Consider the following 17,205-nt stretch of genomic DNA (forward strand, 5'->3'; position numbering starts at 1 on the left):
TTCCTTTGGATCACATCGTCCTTCCTAGAGTCCAGTCTCAACCAATGGGAGGATCTAGCCATGATGAGACGAGAAATTTACTCCGGCAGTTACTAGGCACCTACATATTTGCGCTGACGTGACCTAACCGACGCACGCGCCGCGGGGCGTGGTCGGTCCCCGTCTTGGGCCATCTGGGAAGCTGGAGGAAGGAGCATGCGCGGAAGCGTTTAAGCGTGAGAGGTGAAGGTGCGGCTCCCGGGCTATGGCGGAGGAGCAGGGCCAAGATAAGGACCTGGGTCCTAAACCGTCCGTGTTGTTTCTGCACCCGGACCTGGGTGTGGGCGGCGCCGAGCGGCTGGTTGTAGACGCAGCCCTGGCGCTGCGGGCGCGGGGATGTAGCGTGAAGATCTGGACTGCGCACTACGACCCCGGCCACTGCTTCGCGGAGAGCAGCGAGCTGCCGGTGCGCTGCGCCGGGGACTGGCTGCCTCGCAGCCTGGGCTGGGGCGGCCGCGGCGCCGCTATCTGCGCCTACGTGCGCATGATCTTCCTGGCTCTATACGTGCTGTTCCTTGGCGACGAGGAGTTCGACGTGGTAGTGTGCGACCAGGTGAGGTGGCCACGACCGGCCCTCGCCGCCCCTCTTTTTCTCACTACGGAGCGCGCGCCGCATGACCTCTGCTGACCTCTCCCTGTCTGTGGTTCGGAAAGATCGGAACTGATCTGGAGAGATCAAAGTGGGAGTGAGACTGTGGTTCTCAAACTTTAGTGTGGACCCGTTAAAGTGGCAGATTGCTTGGCCCCACCCTCAGGTGTGTTCATCCTGGGCCCCTGAGGTGGGGCCCCGAAATCTGCATCTTCACTGGATCATCGGGAGATTCTGAAGCATATGGGCCTTGGTGCTCTCTCTAAGAAACGCAAGCATTAGAAGTCAGCCTTCAGTCATGTTTTGTATGTCTTCCCTGTTTTGCATTATTTCTCTTAACACTAGTTCCAAGCCACATGCATCCCACTGTAGCATTTGCTGTCAGGCCACTCCGCTCCTCAGCAGTGTCATGTGTTTAATAAAACCCTAAGCTAAACATGTCATGTCTCTATTAAAACTTTAACATGGCTCCCCATTAGTCTTTGGAGAAAAGTCCAGGTTCTTTACCTTGGTAGATAATGTCCACCTGGATCTGGGCTCTAGCTATTCTAGACTCTTTATGTGTTTTGTTTTTTCATCCCCAAAAATATTTATTTTAAAAAGTGACATTCAGGACTAAAAATTCAAATAATAAGAAAGACTAGAATGTAAAAGCCCCATTCCAGTTCCACTCCCTAAAGATAGCCACTGTTAACAGTTTCTTCTGTATGCTTTCAGAAATTGTCTGTGGCTATACCAGCATATTATGTCTGTTCATAGACATGTTTTATTTGTAATAATTAGGATTATGACACACCTACTATTGGACAACTTGCTCTTTTTCACCAAAAATTTTTACTTGAGACATCCTTACATATCAATATTAGAGATTCACTTCATTCTTAATAGTGGCTGGAAAATTTGCTTTTGTTTGACTGTACCATCATTTATACATTCTTCTGCTAAAGGACAGTATCAGTGTGACCAGTTTTTTGTGAATAGATCAGTGTTGTAATGAACATCTTTATGCCTTTTTTTTTGTACTTCTGCAAGCATAGCCTTTGAAATTCATAATAATAAAATTGGTAGGTCAAAATTGGTAGGTCAAAGAGTTGTACATCTTAAATGTCAATAGCTTTTGCCAAATTTGCCTTCTGTCATTCTACTGTTCTGTCATTCTACTCTCCCACAGTGATAGAGCCTGTTACTCCATGCTTTTGTTCACATTGGATGTTATCAGCATTTTAATCTTTGCCAAACTAATAGGTGGAAATGGCATCACGTTTGTATTTGTATTTGTTTAATTATTACTTCTGAGTTACTTTTGATCATCCTTGCTTGTGTACAAGCTATTTCTTTTTGCGAAACGTGGACATTTACCAAATATCCTGCATGTGTAAAATTAGTCAGTAAGCATGAGGCAGCTGAGACTGTAGTGGATAGAGAAAAAACCGAGCTTGGAAGTGGGAGACCTGAATTCAAGTTTCATATCAGCTATCTTCTAAGTAGCTTTGGATAAATCCCTCAATATCCCTAAAGCTCACCTTTTTCAGGTGTTAAGTGAGCCGGAGATTGACTTGTAAAGATTACCCAACAGGAAAGTCTCTAGTAATGATTATGGTTAACATTTCAATAAATACTGAGAACATAGTGTGTACTAAATTCTTACACGTTTTACATGCACCAGTGCATCTAAAAATGACAAAAACTATATGGGTTTTTTTTTTTAACTGGAATTGTCACCAATTTACAGAAGAAGAAACTGAGGCCCAGAGAGAGAGGTATATTACTTGGTCATGGTCACACAGCTAGCTAGTAGAGCTGAAATTCAAACCCTGTCAATCTTGATTCCAGAGCCTACACTCTAAACTACTATAGTTCATTCATTCACTTCCTTAGGACGAGGAAGATACTGGAGTGGCTCTGTCCAGTGTGGTAGCCACTAGCCATAGGTGGCTGTTGAGCACTTGAAATGTGGCTAGTCTGAACTGAGATGTGCAGTAAGTGTAAAATACACATCTGATTTTAAAGATTTAATGTGAAAAAGAAAAAAACAATAGAAGATTTCATCAACGTTTTAAGTATTAATTACATTTTGAAGTGATAGTATTTTAGATAAAATACATTAAAATTACTTTAACCTTTAAGAAGTTGTTAGTGTAGTGACTAGATTTTTATTTCCATTGGACAGTGCTGTTCTAGAGGAAAGCACTGGACTTGCAGCTTTAAATATTTAGCACATATCCAGAAACCGTCTGCCAGCTTTCTGTATACCAGGCATCGTACCAGGTGAGAGTCTGGGGGCACACAACGCAGAACCAGACATTGCCCATGAAGGGCCCACAGACTAGCAGGCAGGGTAGGTATCTGTTTCTTTGATTTGGTTGAAGTTTAGTTGACCAGTCACTTCATCTGCTGTTGATTTTTGCTTTGGCTAGGTGTCTGCCTGTATCCCAGTGTTCAAGCTGGCCAGACGGCGTAAGAAAATCCTGTTTTACTGTCACTTCCCAGATCTGCTTCTCACCAGGAGAGATTCTTTTATTAAACGCCTATACAGGGCCCCAATCGACTGGGTAGAGGAATACACCACAGGCATGGCAGACTGCATCTTGGTCAACAGCCGGTTCACAGCTGCCATTTTTAAGGAAACGTTCAAGTCCCTGTCTCACCTAGACCCCGATGTCCTCTACCCATCTCTGAATATCACCAGCTTTGATTCAGCTGTTCTTGAAAAGCTTGATGACATAGTCCCCAAGGGGAAAAAATTCATACTCCTCTCCATCAACAGATATGAAAGGAAGAAAAATCTGACTTTGGCACTAGAAGCCCTAGTAAAGCTGCGTGGAAGATTGTCATCCCAAGATTGGGACAAAGTTCATCTGATCATTGCAGGTGGTTATGATGAGAGAGTCCTGGAGAATGTACAACACTACCAGGAATTGAAGAAAATGGTCCAGCAGTCTGACCTAGGCCAGTACGTGACTTTCCTTCGGTCTTGCTCGGACAAACAGAAAATCTCACTCCTCCACGGCTGCATGTGTGTGCTTTACACACCAAGCAATGAGCACTTCGGCATCGTTCCCTTGGAGGCCATGTACATGCAGTGCCCAGTCATTGCTGTTAATTCAGGCGGGCCCTTGGAGTCCATTGTCCACAGCGTCACAGGGTTTCTGTGTGAGCCTGACCCAGTTGACTTCTCAGAAGCAATAGAAAGGTTCATCCATGAACCTTCCTTAAAGGCCACAATGGGACTGGCCGGAAGAGCCAGGGTGAAAGAGAAGTTTTCCCCTGAAGCATTTACAGAACAGCTTTACCAATATGTCACCAAGCTGCTGGTATAATCAGATTTTTTTCAGGTGTTTATGCTGTATTCATTAACATCACATTTGTAGATTGTTGACCCAGTTTTGAAACCAAAGAAAAAAAGCCTAGTATCTAGGGCAGAAGAGATTTTTTTTTTTTTTAACATACTTGAATCTTAAATCTGAATCACCTTCCTGTACCCCCATATCTCCCAGTCTGTTTTTTTAGAAAAAAATAGTATCTTTTAGGCTGTAATAATTCTGAGTCTTACAATGTTGATTAAGATATAAATATGGTACAATTTCACATTCAGCAGAATATTTTAATTACATGTTCTCTAGATTGTTGCTGTACGAATAAATTTTGAGTTATTTTGTGCCTTATTTGGTTTTAACACTTTAAGTGTATCATCATCAAAGTTGATTAATTTGGCTTCATAGTGTAATGAGAAGACACTTACTGTAGTTTCCAGAATCAGTCCACCTCAGTGTTCAGTGACCTCTGTTAGGAAATTTTTGTTAGTCATACCTTTGCCTGGATCCATAGCAAGAATGCTTTGTATTTTTTTTTTTAACAAAGATGATTTGTTGTGTTTTTGCATACAGACATGACAATAAATGATGTTTATCATAGGAAGAGACAAAATACTAGATTTTGGCCTCTGTGATCTATGGTGGTGGTGTTAGGACTGTAGACAGCCAAGCCTGAATCAGAAACTAGAGTTAACTGGATATTGGAATGAATGGCTATTGTCACGTGTGCAGTGTGCATCTTGGTTAGGGTTTGTTTCCTAGTGTTATCTGAGTCATTAGCTTCATTAATATTTGTGTTTTATTAAGTAAGCGCCTGCTAAGTGTAAGAGACAAGTGCTTTTTTTTTTTTTTTTTTTTTGCGGTATGCGGGCTCCTCACTGTTGTGGCCTCTCCCGTTGCAGAGCACAGGCCCCGGACGCGCAGGCTCAGCGGCCATGGCTCACGGGCCCAGCCGCTCCGCGGCACGCGGGATCCTCCCGAACCGGGGCACGAACCCATGCCCCCTGCGTCAGCAGGTGGACTCCCAACCACTGTGCCACCAGGGAAGCCCGACACAAGTGCTTTTTATCCTTCAAGGCCTGCCTCGTGCCACTGCTGTGAAGCTTTCCTTGACCCTCTACCCAGCTCCCGAACTGGAAGTGACCTTCCCCTTCCACTTTCTCTGACCTTCTGGTGGCACTGACCAGTCTTAGAGTTCATTATTTACCTATTGGTCTAAGTACAAATAAACATAAAGCACTTTCCCACATATCCTTAAAGCTAAATTCATTTTTAGAAATAGCAAAGATCACTAGCCAAAGGTTCCACATTAATCAACTCTAAGAGCACAGACTTGAGAGCCTAACAGCCTGTGTGACTTTGGGCAAATTGCTTAATGTCTGGGCCTCAGCTTCTTCATCTGTAAAGTGGAGTAACTACTCTTGTACTTTCCTCATAGGGTGGTTGTGATGGATTACCATAATATATGTAAAGTACTAAAAATAGTAGTTGGCATATAGTATGGGCTATATAAATACTAGCTATTTTGCAATTTAGGGTTATCAAAAATTAGCTCTCGAAGTTCCGTGTGGTTTCGTGCTGCACTACTATATTGTTCTTTGGGGTTCTTTAGAGCATGAAGTTTCAGGTTGTGATTTATCACGTCAGTATATACCACAGGAGTATTTTATTTTATTTTATTAATGTTTAAATCACTACCAAATTTAATGTTGTCAGACTTAGTATTCATTAACATTTCATTACATTTAGAAAGATTGGATTCTTGCAGGAGCATTTTAATGAAATGAAATGACTGTACCAGTAAGGAGTTCACTAAAACGAGAGTGTCAGGTTTATTGAGTCTTATGGAATGAAAAGTTCAGTTGATTCTCTTTCCTTTGGCGTCGTGAAAGCTTACCATCCAGTAAAGTAGCTCATCCCATCTTTTGTGGCTTGGTGCATGTATTTCTCAGGGAACTGCAGCCTTTCCAGAAAGGCCTGATGGCTCTGAACACTGGGTTTAGGACAGACAGACTCAGTCATGTGCTGAGCCATAACTGATGCTTGCTTACCCATTCCAAGCACTAAAACTTTTGCCTATTTGACCATTTTTATGCAGATCCCTCCAAAATGGGCTACCTGGGTTCATGGGCTTTAAGTTTAACTTCCCTTCATTGTCTGAGGTCCCAGCAGGTGACAGTAAGACCACAGATCTGGAAAGGATGCAAAGCCCTGCCTGAGCTTCCAGCCTCTGGTGCATCTTGGACCTAGGATGGAGCTTTGCCCATAGGAGGTATTCACAGCTTCCAGAACTAAGGTGAAGTTAGGAGAAATAAAAGCATGGAAGACTGAAGTGAACTGTCCAGGATCTTAACAGTAGTAATTCTTCTGGCACTTAACTGTGGGCCGTGAGACACATATCAGACAACTCATTTCATCCTAACAGTTCTATGAGGTGTCGGTACTCTTCCCTTTCGAGATGAGTGTGGTTAAGCAGTTGCCTGTGTCACACAGCCTGGAGGGATGGGCAGCATCTCAAGGCTTTGATTCCAAAGTCCAACCACTTTACCGTTCTTCAGTCTGCCTCCACCCTGACCAAGCTCCTTGTGTGTGTATTCAGTCAAAAGTCCTCTACCCCACTGCAGGCGCACCTGTTCAGGTCCTCAGGTTTAGAAAGACTTTGTTATTCATTTTCCCTTTTCATCTTCAGAGCAGTTTTGTGAGGTGGGTATGATTGTCTCTCATTTTATACACAAAGAGGCTCAGAGAGATGAAAGACTTGCTCAAGGGCACAATTGAAAAGTGAGTGAACCAGGATTCAACCCATGATTACCTGACCCATCCAGGATGGCACATACCAGAATTTCTCAGCCAGTTCCCCTTTGACAATCATAAATATCACACGTCCTTCAATACTTTATGAAATTCAACATAAATATAGCATTCTTTGAGTCAAATCAAAGCTGGGGGACAGGACACTTTTCTGTCTTCAAATTAGTGCTCTGACCCTAAAAGAGGTGCTGATGTCCCACACCCACCCCATTGCCCTATCCCAACCCCGTGAGAACTGCAGCTTGGAGGCCATGCCACCTGCCCTCACTGTTGCAGACATCGGGTCATTCAAAGTCCTAGTGGAGTTATCAGGGTCATTTCCTTGCACAAAGCAGAAATGCAAGCTGTTGTAACTCAAAAGGTTTTAAGAGTTGGGTGTTTGAAAAAAATCCTCACCAGAAAATACTGTCACGTCCCCACCCCCATCCAAGGATGGGTGAGCTGGAGATGGAAGCTTCTTTCCCATGCACTCTTCTTTCAAAGAGGTCACTGTTTTCCTGTGTCAGCTCGCTCACCTGTGCACATGGATGCAACCCCTGACCCTTCACTGCCTTCCATGGATCACCAGTTAGCTCAGATTACACACACACACACACACACACACACACACACACACACACACACACACACACACACACACACACACACACACACACACACGAGATGGAGGTGGAGCTGGAGGCATGTACTTAGAAAACATCCACTCACTCAGCTGACGGGGAGCAGTATTGCGGTTCTTCCTGTTTGGAAAGGATCTAATGAGTAATGATACTGAAGCCCTATTCGGCCAGCCTTTAGAGTTGGCAAAGCCCTTTCCAGGTTGTATCATTTGCCCTTCACAGCATCTTTCCAGGCAATTATTGTAGCTATGCGTACTGTTGAAAAGCTGAGGCTTACAGCCAGGAAGCCCTGGACCAAGTCAACAGTTCTTTCAGTTGTACTACAGATGCCTCATCAGTAAATGCCTCACCACCTTCTAACGGGCCCAGTATGCCAGTTTCACTTGTACTGTCTTCTCCTTCCATAAAGAAAATGAGGCACCTGGACACTCCACTGCCCTACTCTCTGCTCATCCCCCATCCCTGTTCATGACCATCAGCCCTTCTCTGTCCACCTCTGCCAACATCACTAACTGTCCTGTGACCTCCTTTCTTTGCATTTCCAACTCCCTGAATCAAGTAGACTCAGAGCTTACTAGGACCCCAGATATCACGCAACCTAATTTACTATTACACAGATGGGAAAACAGGCCCAAAAAGAGAAAGGGACCTGCCTGAGGTCACACAGAGGGACAATTGCAGCCCTCTTCTAATTTCATTCTGAAGCCCCTCACGCCACCTCTACTTTGTCCAAAACCCCTTATATCCTGCTACTTCCTTTGAACTTCTTACTGCTTCATTCCTAACCTCAGTCCCCTGCAGCTCTGTCCCCAACAGCCTGTGAGGGTGCCACCACCCAGACACCTGTGCTCTCCTGCCTGCTAGCTGAGGGGTGGGGAGCTTTCTCAGTGACAACTGTCCTCTGATTAAACAGCAACCCTTGGCAGGGGAGATAGGGAGCGATTTTACCACACTGCCTCCGAGCCAAGGGGCTGCTAGAGCCAGCACTGTGTCCTTGTCCAGCGGACTGGGGATTGCGCGGAGCTCACAGTAAGGGTTAACTGGTCCTGTTACCCAGAATCAGGACCACAAGCAAATGCTGAACTGTCTTGTAGGAAGCACTATCACTAGGCTCACCACTGAAGTCATTTGAGACAAATATAGCCTAGAAGTCTCTCAGGGGTTGTGTGTATGTGTGTGTATATGTATGTGTGTGTGTCTGTGTGCGTTGGGGGTTTGGGGGGGGAGGGCACAGGTGTAGCACAGGTGTGACTTACCTTTGTGACCTGCCACTCACCCAAGAAATTTACAGGCAGAATTAGAGCAGACTGCTAAGTTGATGAAGTCAGATCGGCCTTTGCTTTTCTGTGTTACTTAAACTAGAATTTCAGAGTTCCACAACTATTGAGAAGGTGTCATGGTGATAATTCTAAAGTCTAGGTTTCCTTATCTATAAAATGGGTATAATCAGATTCTAAGTAGCCCACCCCATGGGGAGGTTGTGAAGAGAGTTAGTGAGAGGACTGAATCAGTATATGAGTGAGACAGAGGATGTGAAGCTGATGTGTAAACTGTAGAATGCCATGAGCTTCTTAGGGATGAAGGCCATCTTTCACAGGTCAGGATGAATTGCCCCTGTCTGTTGGGATCCCAGTAAGAGTAGCATTGGAAGTCTGCCTTCGCCAGGGAAAGTCACACCATGGGGGGATGGACAGAATGTTTAAGCAACCCCAACAAGTAGTATTTCCCTCTCAGTTTGTGGATTGTGTAACTCAATATCAGGTTTCCCAGCAGTCAGGACGGTGTGGTACTGAAGTAAGGATGCACAAATAGATCAGTCCAACAGAATAGAGTTCTAAAATAAATCTGCACATATGTGGGCAGTTGATTCTTGCCAAAGGTGCCGAGGTAATTGAATAGGGAAAAGATAGTCTTTTCAAGAAATGGCGCTAGAACAATTGGGTATCTGTGTGAAAAAAAAAGAACCTCAACCTTTACGTCACACTATATACGAAAATGAACTTGAAGTGTATCATAGGCCTAAATGTAAAAGCTAGACTGCAGAAGTTAGAAAAGAAAATGGAAGAAAATCTCCATAACCTCAGGGGTAGGCAAAGATTTCTTTGATAGGACACAAAAAGCACAAAGCATAAAGGGGAAAATTGGTAAGTTGATTTCATCAAAATTAAAAACTGCTCTTCAAAGGACAGTGATCTTTTTTAAAAAAAATAAAGAACAAGTAAGTCACAGCCTGGGAGAAAATATTTAATATATCTGGTAAAGACCTGCATCCAGGATATGCAAAGAAGTCTTACAACTCAATAGTAAGAGAACAAACAACCCACATTTTTTAATGGGCAGAGATTTGAATGGCCATTTCACAGAAGCTATACAAGTGGCCAATAAGCACATGATAAGATGTTCAACATCACTGGTCATTAAAGAAATGCAAATTAAAACCACAATGAGGTATCAGTGCATACCCATAAAATGAAAGACTCAGTAAAAATGTTGGTGAGACTGTGGAGCACCTGGAATTCTCACACGTTGCTGATAGGAATGGAAAACGGAATAAACTCTTTGAAAAACAGTTTGATAGTTTCTTAGAAAATTATATGTGACACTTACCACACGACCCAGCAATTCCACTTCTAGATATTTTGCCTAAAGTAAGTGGAAACATATATCTAAACAAAGACTTATTCAAATATTCATAGCATCTTTTTCCATTAATAGTCAAAAACTGAAAGTCTAAGTGTCCATCAACAGGTGAATGGATAAACAAATTGTGATACATTCATACGATGGGATACTTCTCAGCAATAAAAAGGAATGAAATGCTGATAAGCACAATGATGTGGATGAATCTCAAAAACATGCTGAGTGAAAGAAGTCAGACACAAAAGAGTTCATATTGTGTGATTCCATGGATGTGAAACCTTAAGGAAAGAAAAAGCAAAGCTAATCTGTAGTGACAGAAAGCTGATCACTGTTTGCCTGTGGCCCAGGGAGAGAGAGAGATTGCCTAGGAAAGGGCACAAAGGAACTTTTTGACATGATGGAAATGTCCTATATCTTTATTATGGTGGTGGTTATAAGGGTGTATAAATTTGTCAGAACTAATCAAATGTATGCTTAAAATGAGTGCATGTTATTGCATGTAAATTATACCTCATTAAGTTGTTTTTTAAAAAAGCACAAGTGATATAGTCCCATTTTTATAGAAAAGGTTTTCTAAATGAATAAATGTGAGAATATTTATATATATATATATATATATATATAAAATTATAAAAGTTTCTAATAGAATATACGCCAAGGTGGTAACATTTGTTGTCCCCAGGTGGGTGTGATTAAGCCGTAGGCATTAAATTTTTCTTTTGTTTGCTTGTATTTTCTGATACACCATAAGCTGATTTTTCTCATAAGATAAAAAAATTCAAACATAAAAGAAAGCATAAAATAATCTTATTGGTCACTTATGTTCTTACAGTGTACTTTTAGACATTTGTGTTACCAACTGTTGCCCTATTTAGGAAGTATTGTCTGTTCTAATTAATCCCTAATTATTATATATTATGATTGCTCCAACTGTTTGCTACTACAAGCAACCTAGAAGAAAAATAATTGACTTTAAATTCTGAAAGTAAATATTTAAAATTTTAAAAAGTAAAAACAAGGAAAAAATATGGGCTTCCCTGGTGGTGCAGTGGTTGAGAGACCACCTGCCGATGCAGGGAACACGGGTTCGTGCCCCAGTCCGGGAAGATCCCACATGCCGCGGAGCAGCTAGGCCCGTGAGCCATGGCCGCTGAGCCTGCGCGTCCAGAGCCTGTGCTCCGCAATGGGAGAGGCCACAACAGTGAGAGGCCCGCGTACCGCAAAAAAAAAAAAAAAAAAAAAAAACAAGGAAAAAATCAGAAAAACGTAGACATATGAAAAGGTTGCAAAACTGCCTAGCAGTACACCAAAAATATTAGTAATTTTCAAAACAAAAATCACTAACTGGTGACGTTTATTTTCAAACCAAATTACCATGTTGTCCAGCTTGCTTTCAGCTTAATTGTATGCTCCCTTTCATTGTGGGACCTGGAAACCTAACTTAACACTTCAGTTCAGTAGACTAATACAATATCATATGTCAGGACATACCACTATTTTAAAACTTTAACAAGGTAACTGTATTAGCCAGAACTCTTTTGGTTGCAAGTGACAGAAACCCAATTGTAGCTAATGCAGAAAAGGGAAATTTTTAGGAAGCTACAGGGATAGATGATTCAAGGAAAAATTACATAACTGAAACAGGGGAAGTACAGGTATATAGCTAGGCCTGAGGTTCAAATGGAACCAGAAATTCACATGCCACTAGGAAACTGTTTTTTTAAATATATGACGTCACTGTCTTTCATTATAGACTAGTTTCTTTCTCATGGTAGGAAACATGACCATCAATAGCAGCCGAGAACCTCCATCTTACTTTTCCATCATCAAAGAGGAACCAGCCTTCTTCTTCAGTGTTAAAAAAGACATCATTGAAGACATCACCTTCTTGGTTCAGGTGCCTTCCCTGAAAGTAAGGAAGCAAGTCAGGAGGCAAGGTACTGTGGTTTGCCGGGCTCAGGTTGGCTCCCATCAACTGTGGGTAGGATCCAGGATCACACAGCAGCAGGAATCATAGCTGGGAGAAAGGAGTTCAGGGTGTACAGAGGAAGGAGGAGGAAGCAGATCCCAGAAGGTGAGTTGGGAAGATAAAATAGGTGTCCTCTCTAGTTAGAAAATGATCTTACACTCAAGGGGCCCTGGCACACAAGCCTTCCCTTCCCATGTACATTTTGCCCATTACTTCCACTTCCACAATACATCTTGCTAATATCTATTTACAACCTTCCTTGTCCAAGGGCCTGGAGATAAAGGAATGCAATTAACAGTTTCATACTCTTTGACTTGTATAGCTGTGCATTGCTTGATATTAATGTTGCCAGACCTGACTTTCTTTATGTTCACATTTGAATAATTATATTTTACTCATATTTTAATTTCTGAATATTTCATTTTATTTTTGTTTGTCTAATAAGCAGAGAAACCTTGGATTTAAGGGGTTTTTTCCTCATATCTAAGAGTATTGGCCTTTAATGATTTATTAGATTTTTTTAAGTCTTTGTTAAAGATGACTGGTGGTTCTTACTATACCTTTATTAAACAGAAGTGTATCCTTTCTACCTTTTCTTTTTCTTAAAAAGACACTTGCTTTTCCTTCCCCCTTCTTCATTCTTTTGATCTGCATTGATGTATGCCAATAGCCCATTATTTCAGTATAATAATTTCTTTCAAATGTTTTAATCTTTTGATGTCAGTTTTGACAAGATACTTGTTGCAGTTGTTTAGACTTATTTCAATACAATCAACTGGTCTCACTGCTTCCTACAAGTTGTTGGCTGCTGTTCTTGAGTTCCTCCTTCAGAGCCATCATCCTCTTCCTATGGACACACGTTGAGTACCATTTTCTCAGAAATAATACATGTATTTGCATAATTAATTCCCATTGCCTTCACATATGAATAGCTTGATCATATATAAAATTCCTGAATCACGTTTTTCTTTCAAACCTTTGCAACTGTTGTGTTATCATCTTCTAGGTAGATTTTCCTGTGCTATGTTCTAGGCAAAATAAGGTGTGAAAGATGCTCCAGAGAAAAGGCTTGCATGGTCAAATAAGTGTGGGAAATGTTCCATACAATTCTAAACGTACTAGGCAGAGTAGCATGGTGAAGGCCAGGAGACATCCTGAGATAACAAAGGTGGTTTAATTTTATTTCCAGTGTATCCAACCTATTGGACCACAGTAATCTCAAGAGAAAGCAAGTGACCAATAATATGTTTATAGTTAATATTTGTTGAACACTTACTATGAGCCAGGCAATGTTCTAGGACTTATTCTATGGATATCAATTCACTGTGTCCTCATGGCAGCTCTATATGGCTGATAGAATTTTTCAACCCATTTTAACAGATGAGAAAACTGAGGCAAAACGAGCTTAAGAAAATACACTCAAAAATGGCCAATTCAAACCCAGGCAGTCAGTTCCACATTACTCACAGCCCTAACAGTTGGCAAGTAAGGACACAATAAAGGCAACTTCTATAACTGTCCCAAGTCTGAAAAGCATAACAAAACATCTAATTGCACCAAAAAGGAAAAAAGAACTTTCCACCAAATAGCCTCAGTAACAGAATTTGCCGCTGAATTACTGCAGAGGCACTTTGGAGGGTAATCTGATTATCTTCAGCTCAAGTGCTCAAACTCTGCTGTTGGCCAACGTCCAGGACCCATCATTGAATACTCATCACCTCATCAATTCAGCCTGCTAGACTGACGGGCAAAACAACATCCAAATATTCATTGCACATCTGTGCGGGGCAGATTATACATTAGCAATTCAAATCTGGCCAGTGTACTGGCCATTCCTGCAAATGCGTCTGTTTGGGTGAGATGCCTTGTTGTCTGGGACAGATAATAAGGCAACTCGGTCTAATCTTGAAGAACAATCAGCCCATCTTGTGAAGGTGACTGGCTGTGTGTGTTCTTGCCCTGGCAGCATTGGAACAATGGCCCCATGATGCACTCAACTCAGCTGGCAGTGAAGTCCCATCCTGATTAGTAGCCGTGGCTGGTGTCAATCACCACGGGATGCACCATTGTCCTCTGGTCCCCTACACAGTTTATTTACAGGAAAACAAAAGCTCTGGGGGGCTATGGCTGCTTCCCAGAGATTGCAAAATAGATTGAGCTGTCAAGCACACAAAGTAGATGAAGATTAATGAGTTGTGCAGACAATAAATATGAAGAGATGACATGAATATGCTAATGGGCATTATCCATATACACCGTAATTGCTACCAAAATTAAAAGGTGGCATGAAGAAGATGGGTCACAAGGTGACAGGGAGATAATCTTAGTTGCTTGAGACGCTCACCCCAGATAAGACCCTCTACAGGTTTCCCTTCCTGGATTAAACCATCCTGAAGCAGCATTGTTCACAAGCTGTCTGAATAGGCTTCTTTTATACAGGGATGTAAGGAGTGGGGTGAGGGGGGAAGCTGGAAAAGTTACTTTAGGGAAAGGTATAATTAGAATAAGAAAGGTGTTTATCAAAGGCAAGAGTTGTCAGGCTCTCTTCTCATCCCCAGGGACAGAACTGATAAGGATGTCACTTCACACTTTAGCCTCCCACATCTCCCCACCACCACTACCCGAGAGCCACAAGGACTATTATAACTATGAGAATTTAGTTAGATCACCTTTTAAGGAGGAGTGAGTGATTTTTCAGAGTATTCCAATACTCTGATGACTTATAAAAAATAAACCTAATAGAGACATTTAAAGGACAAAATGTTTAAAGGTGAATGTTTCCATGAATGATTTGATTTTGGAAATCTATATCATGTAGAACTGTGGCATGGCTCTGGCATGGCTGATTCCCACCCAGCCTTGCAGCCTGTCCTCACAGTCCTCCAGGTGGCAGGATGGTGTCCTCTGACCCTGTTCGCCCCCTGTCTTCCTTTCCATCCTCCTGTCTGTGGATGGCAGTTAAGTTAGCATAAGAGCATACTGAAGTAATGCGATCAGAGTGTGTATGAACATTAGAGAACGTTCTTGTTTTCTAGTTTCTCTCCCCTGGAGGACCTGGGACAATGGATCTCATCCCCCAGAGGTCTATGGAGCATCACCACCAATTGTAAGAACACACCTTTGTTCCTTCAAGATAGAAACCAAATGTTTACTTCTTGGCCCACACCAGGTAAAGGGGAGCAGGATGAAACCAGGGTCCAAGAAGAGGGCAGAAGGATGGAAGAGAGGAAGGGAAGTCAGTAGAAAGAAAGGGTCCCAGAGACTGTCTGAGGCTGACTCTACATGGACTGAAATCTGCCTACCAGGGAGAAAAGGGAATTTTTTACAAATGTATGAAACAACCTCACTGAAAGGGGTGGGAGAAAAAGGTGCCACCCTCGGTAACTCTGGAAATCAGTAGAGTCTACAAAACTAAAGGCACACAAGCACTTCACTCTAGTTGACAAAGTTGTTACCATGGGTGGGCGGGTTAACAATTCTGAAACCACTGGAACTGAACAAGTGAGTATGGATGGCAGATGGTGGAGCCAGGTGTCTCCTTGTTGGAGTGGGAGTTTTCACATAAGCAAAGGGAGATGGCTTAGAATGATCAATGTGGTGATGTGGTTGGAGATATCAGTATGAATTCATGTTTAACTTAATATAGACACAGATGGTTAACACAAAGAAATATTTATAGATTTGTGTATATACATAGGTTAGTGTACACACATATATTTCCTTGCCTTCTCACCTGAAAGGGGCTACAAAATGGCAACAATGACTCAGTAGCAAAAAGCAAACCTAGCACCAACTCTTGGTTTCTAATACCATACTCCAGTAAAAGAAAGCGTTCACAGGGAAATGGCTGAGCCTAGAATGGTGCAGGAAATATACAAGGTGAGCCTAGAGCTTCTTGTAATGCCCAAAAGTAAGAAATTGCTAAAAAAAATTTAAAAACCCACATCAATGGGGGGTATGTCAATGGGACATAGGAGCAACAAAATAAAGTAGTATTGGATCATAACCCAAAATACAAAACAAATACCCATGAGTCCATACTGATATAAATAAATGATTGAATAAATAAATAAATGGGGGAAAATAGAATAGACAAATTACCCATGTAGAAGAATTCCAAATAATTTATGTAGATATCCCACCCTCAAGAGGTGGAATGTAACTCCCTCCTTGGTAATTTTGGGGCCTCGCATAGTTACTTCTTTCCAAAGGGTACAGTATGAAAAAGGAGAAAAAGAGTAACTTGACAGTGGACAAATCTGAGAAACACTACCTCAACCGACTGATCAAGGGCAACATCAACAGTGATAAGTCATGTTGCTAGTATATACCCTTGATATGATGTGATGAGATTGGCAATTCGCTTCTACGGCCTTCCTCCCCAAAACCCATAACCTCAGTCTAATCAAGAAAAAATATATCAGACAAATTTCAATAGAAAGACATTCTACAAAACACCTAACTAGTACTCCTCAAAACTGATCATCAAAAACAAGGACACTACAATGTAATATGTCAATTACATCTCAATCTTTTTAAACTACAAATTTAAAAAAAACAAACAAACAAGGAAAGTCTGAGAAACTGTCACAGCCACGAGGAGCCTAAGGAGACATGGTGACCAAATACAATGTATCCTGGATGGGATCCTGGAACAGAAAATGGACCCTGGTTTAAATGGGTAAAAACTAAGGAAGTCTAAATAATTAAGATTATTAATGGACTTAACTTAATGGACTTAAGTTAATAATAATGTATCAATAGTGGTTTATTGGGCTTCCCTGGTGGCACAGTGGTTGAGAGTCCGCCTGCCGATGCAGGGGACGCGGGTTCGTGCCCCGGTCCGGGAGGATCCCACATGCCGCGGAGCGGCTGGGCCCGTGAGCCATGACCGCTGAGCCTGCGCGTCCGGAGCCTGTGCTCCACAACGGGAGAGGCCACAACAGTAAGAGGCCCGCATACCGCAAAAAAAAAAAATAATAATAATAATAAAGGAAACTGGGTATGAAATATACAAGAACTCTCTTTGCTATCTTTGCAGTTTTTCTGTATGTCTAAAATCATTCTAAAATAAGAAGTTTATTTTTTTAAAAAGGAAGTTAGCAGCATCTTTTGTGCTTAGTAGGAAGCTAGTAGTAAGACTACTCCTTCCAATGTCAGGCAGGCATCAACCAGACTTCTTAGTTGCAAGTGACAGAAATTTACTCTAATTTACACGACAAG

General features: G+C 42.0%; 1 protein-coding gene and 1 long non-coding RNA gene across 2 annotated transcripts in view; both read left to right on the plus strand.

Moving 5' to 3' along the window:
* The window catches only part of LOC115838693 (uncharacterized), a 615,736-nt gene extending 603,087 nt beyond the window's left edge, over positions 1-12,649 (plus strand). The window contains exon 8 of the long non-coding RNA XR_009564271.1: positions 11,789-12,649. This is a non-coding gene — a long non-coding RNA (uncharacterized lncRNA). The remainder of the gene's footprint in view (positions 1-11,788) is intronic.
* On the plus strand, positions 196-4,542 carry ALG2 (ALG2 alpha-1,3/1,6-mannosyltransferase). The gene is made up of 2 exons (XM_030829832.2): positions 196-592; positions 3,046-4,542. The coding sequence occupies exons 1-2, from the start codon at positions 245-247 to the stop codon at positions 3,946-3,948; spliced, it is 1,251 nt and encodes a 416-aa protein (XP_030685692.1). The 5' UTR covers positions 196-244; the 3' UTR covers positions 3,949-4,542.
* Positions 12,650-17,205: the final 4,556 nt, after the last annotated feature.

The sequence above is a fragment of the Globicephala melas genome, chromosome 6 (assembly GCF_963455315.2).
Source record: "Globicephala melas chromosome 6, mGloMel1.2, whole genome shotgun sequence".
In the NCBI taxonomy this organism is placed as follows: domain Eukaryota; kingdom Metazoa; phylum Chordata; class Mammalia; order Artiodactyla; family Delphinidae; genus Globicephala; species Globicephala melas.

Bases quoted from the DNA above. Each gene is read 5' to 3' on its own strand.
- ALG2 (XM_030829832.2), top strand. From the start codon at position 245: ATGGCGGAGGAGCAGGGCCAAGATAAGGACCTGGGTCCTAAACCGTCC. The intron at 593-3,045 runs GTGAGGTGGCCA...TGCTTTGGCTAG, and splicing joins ACGTGGTAGTGTGCGACCAG to GTGTCTGCCTGTATCCCAGT.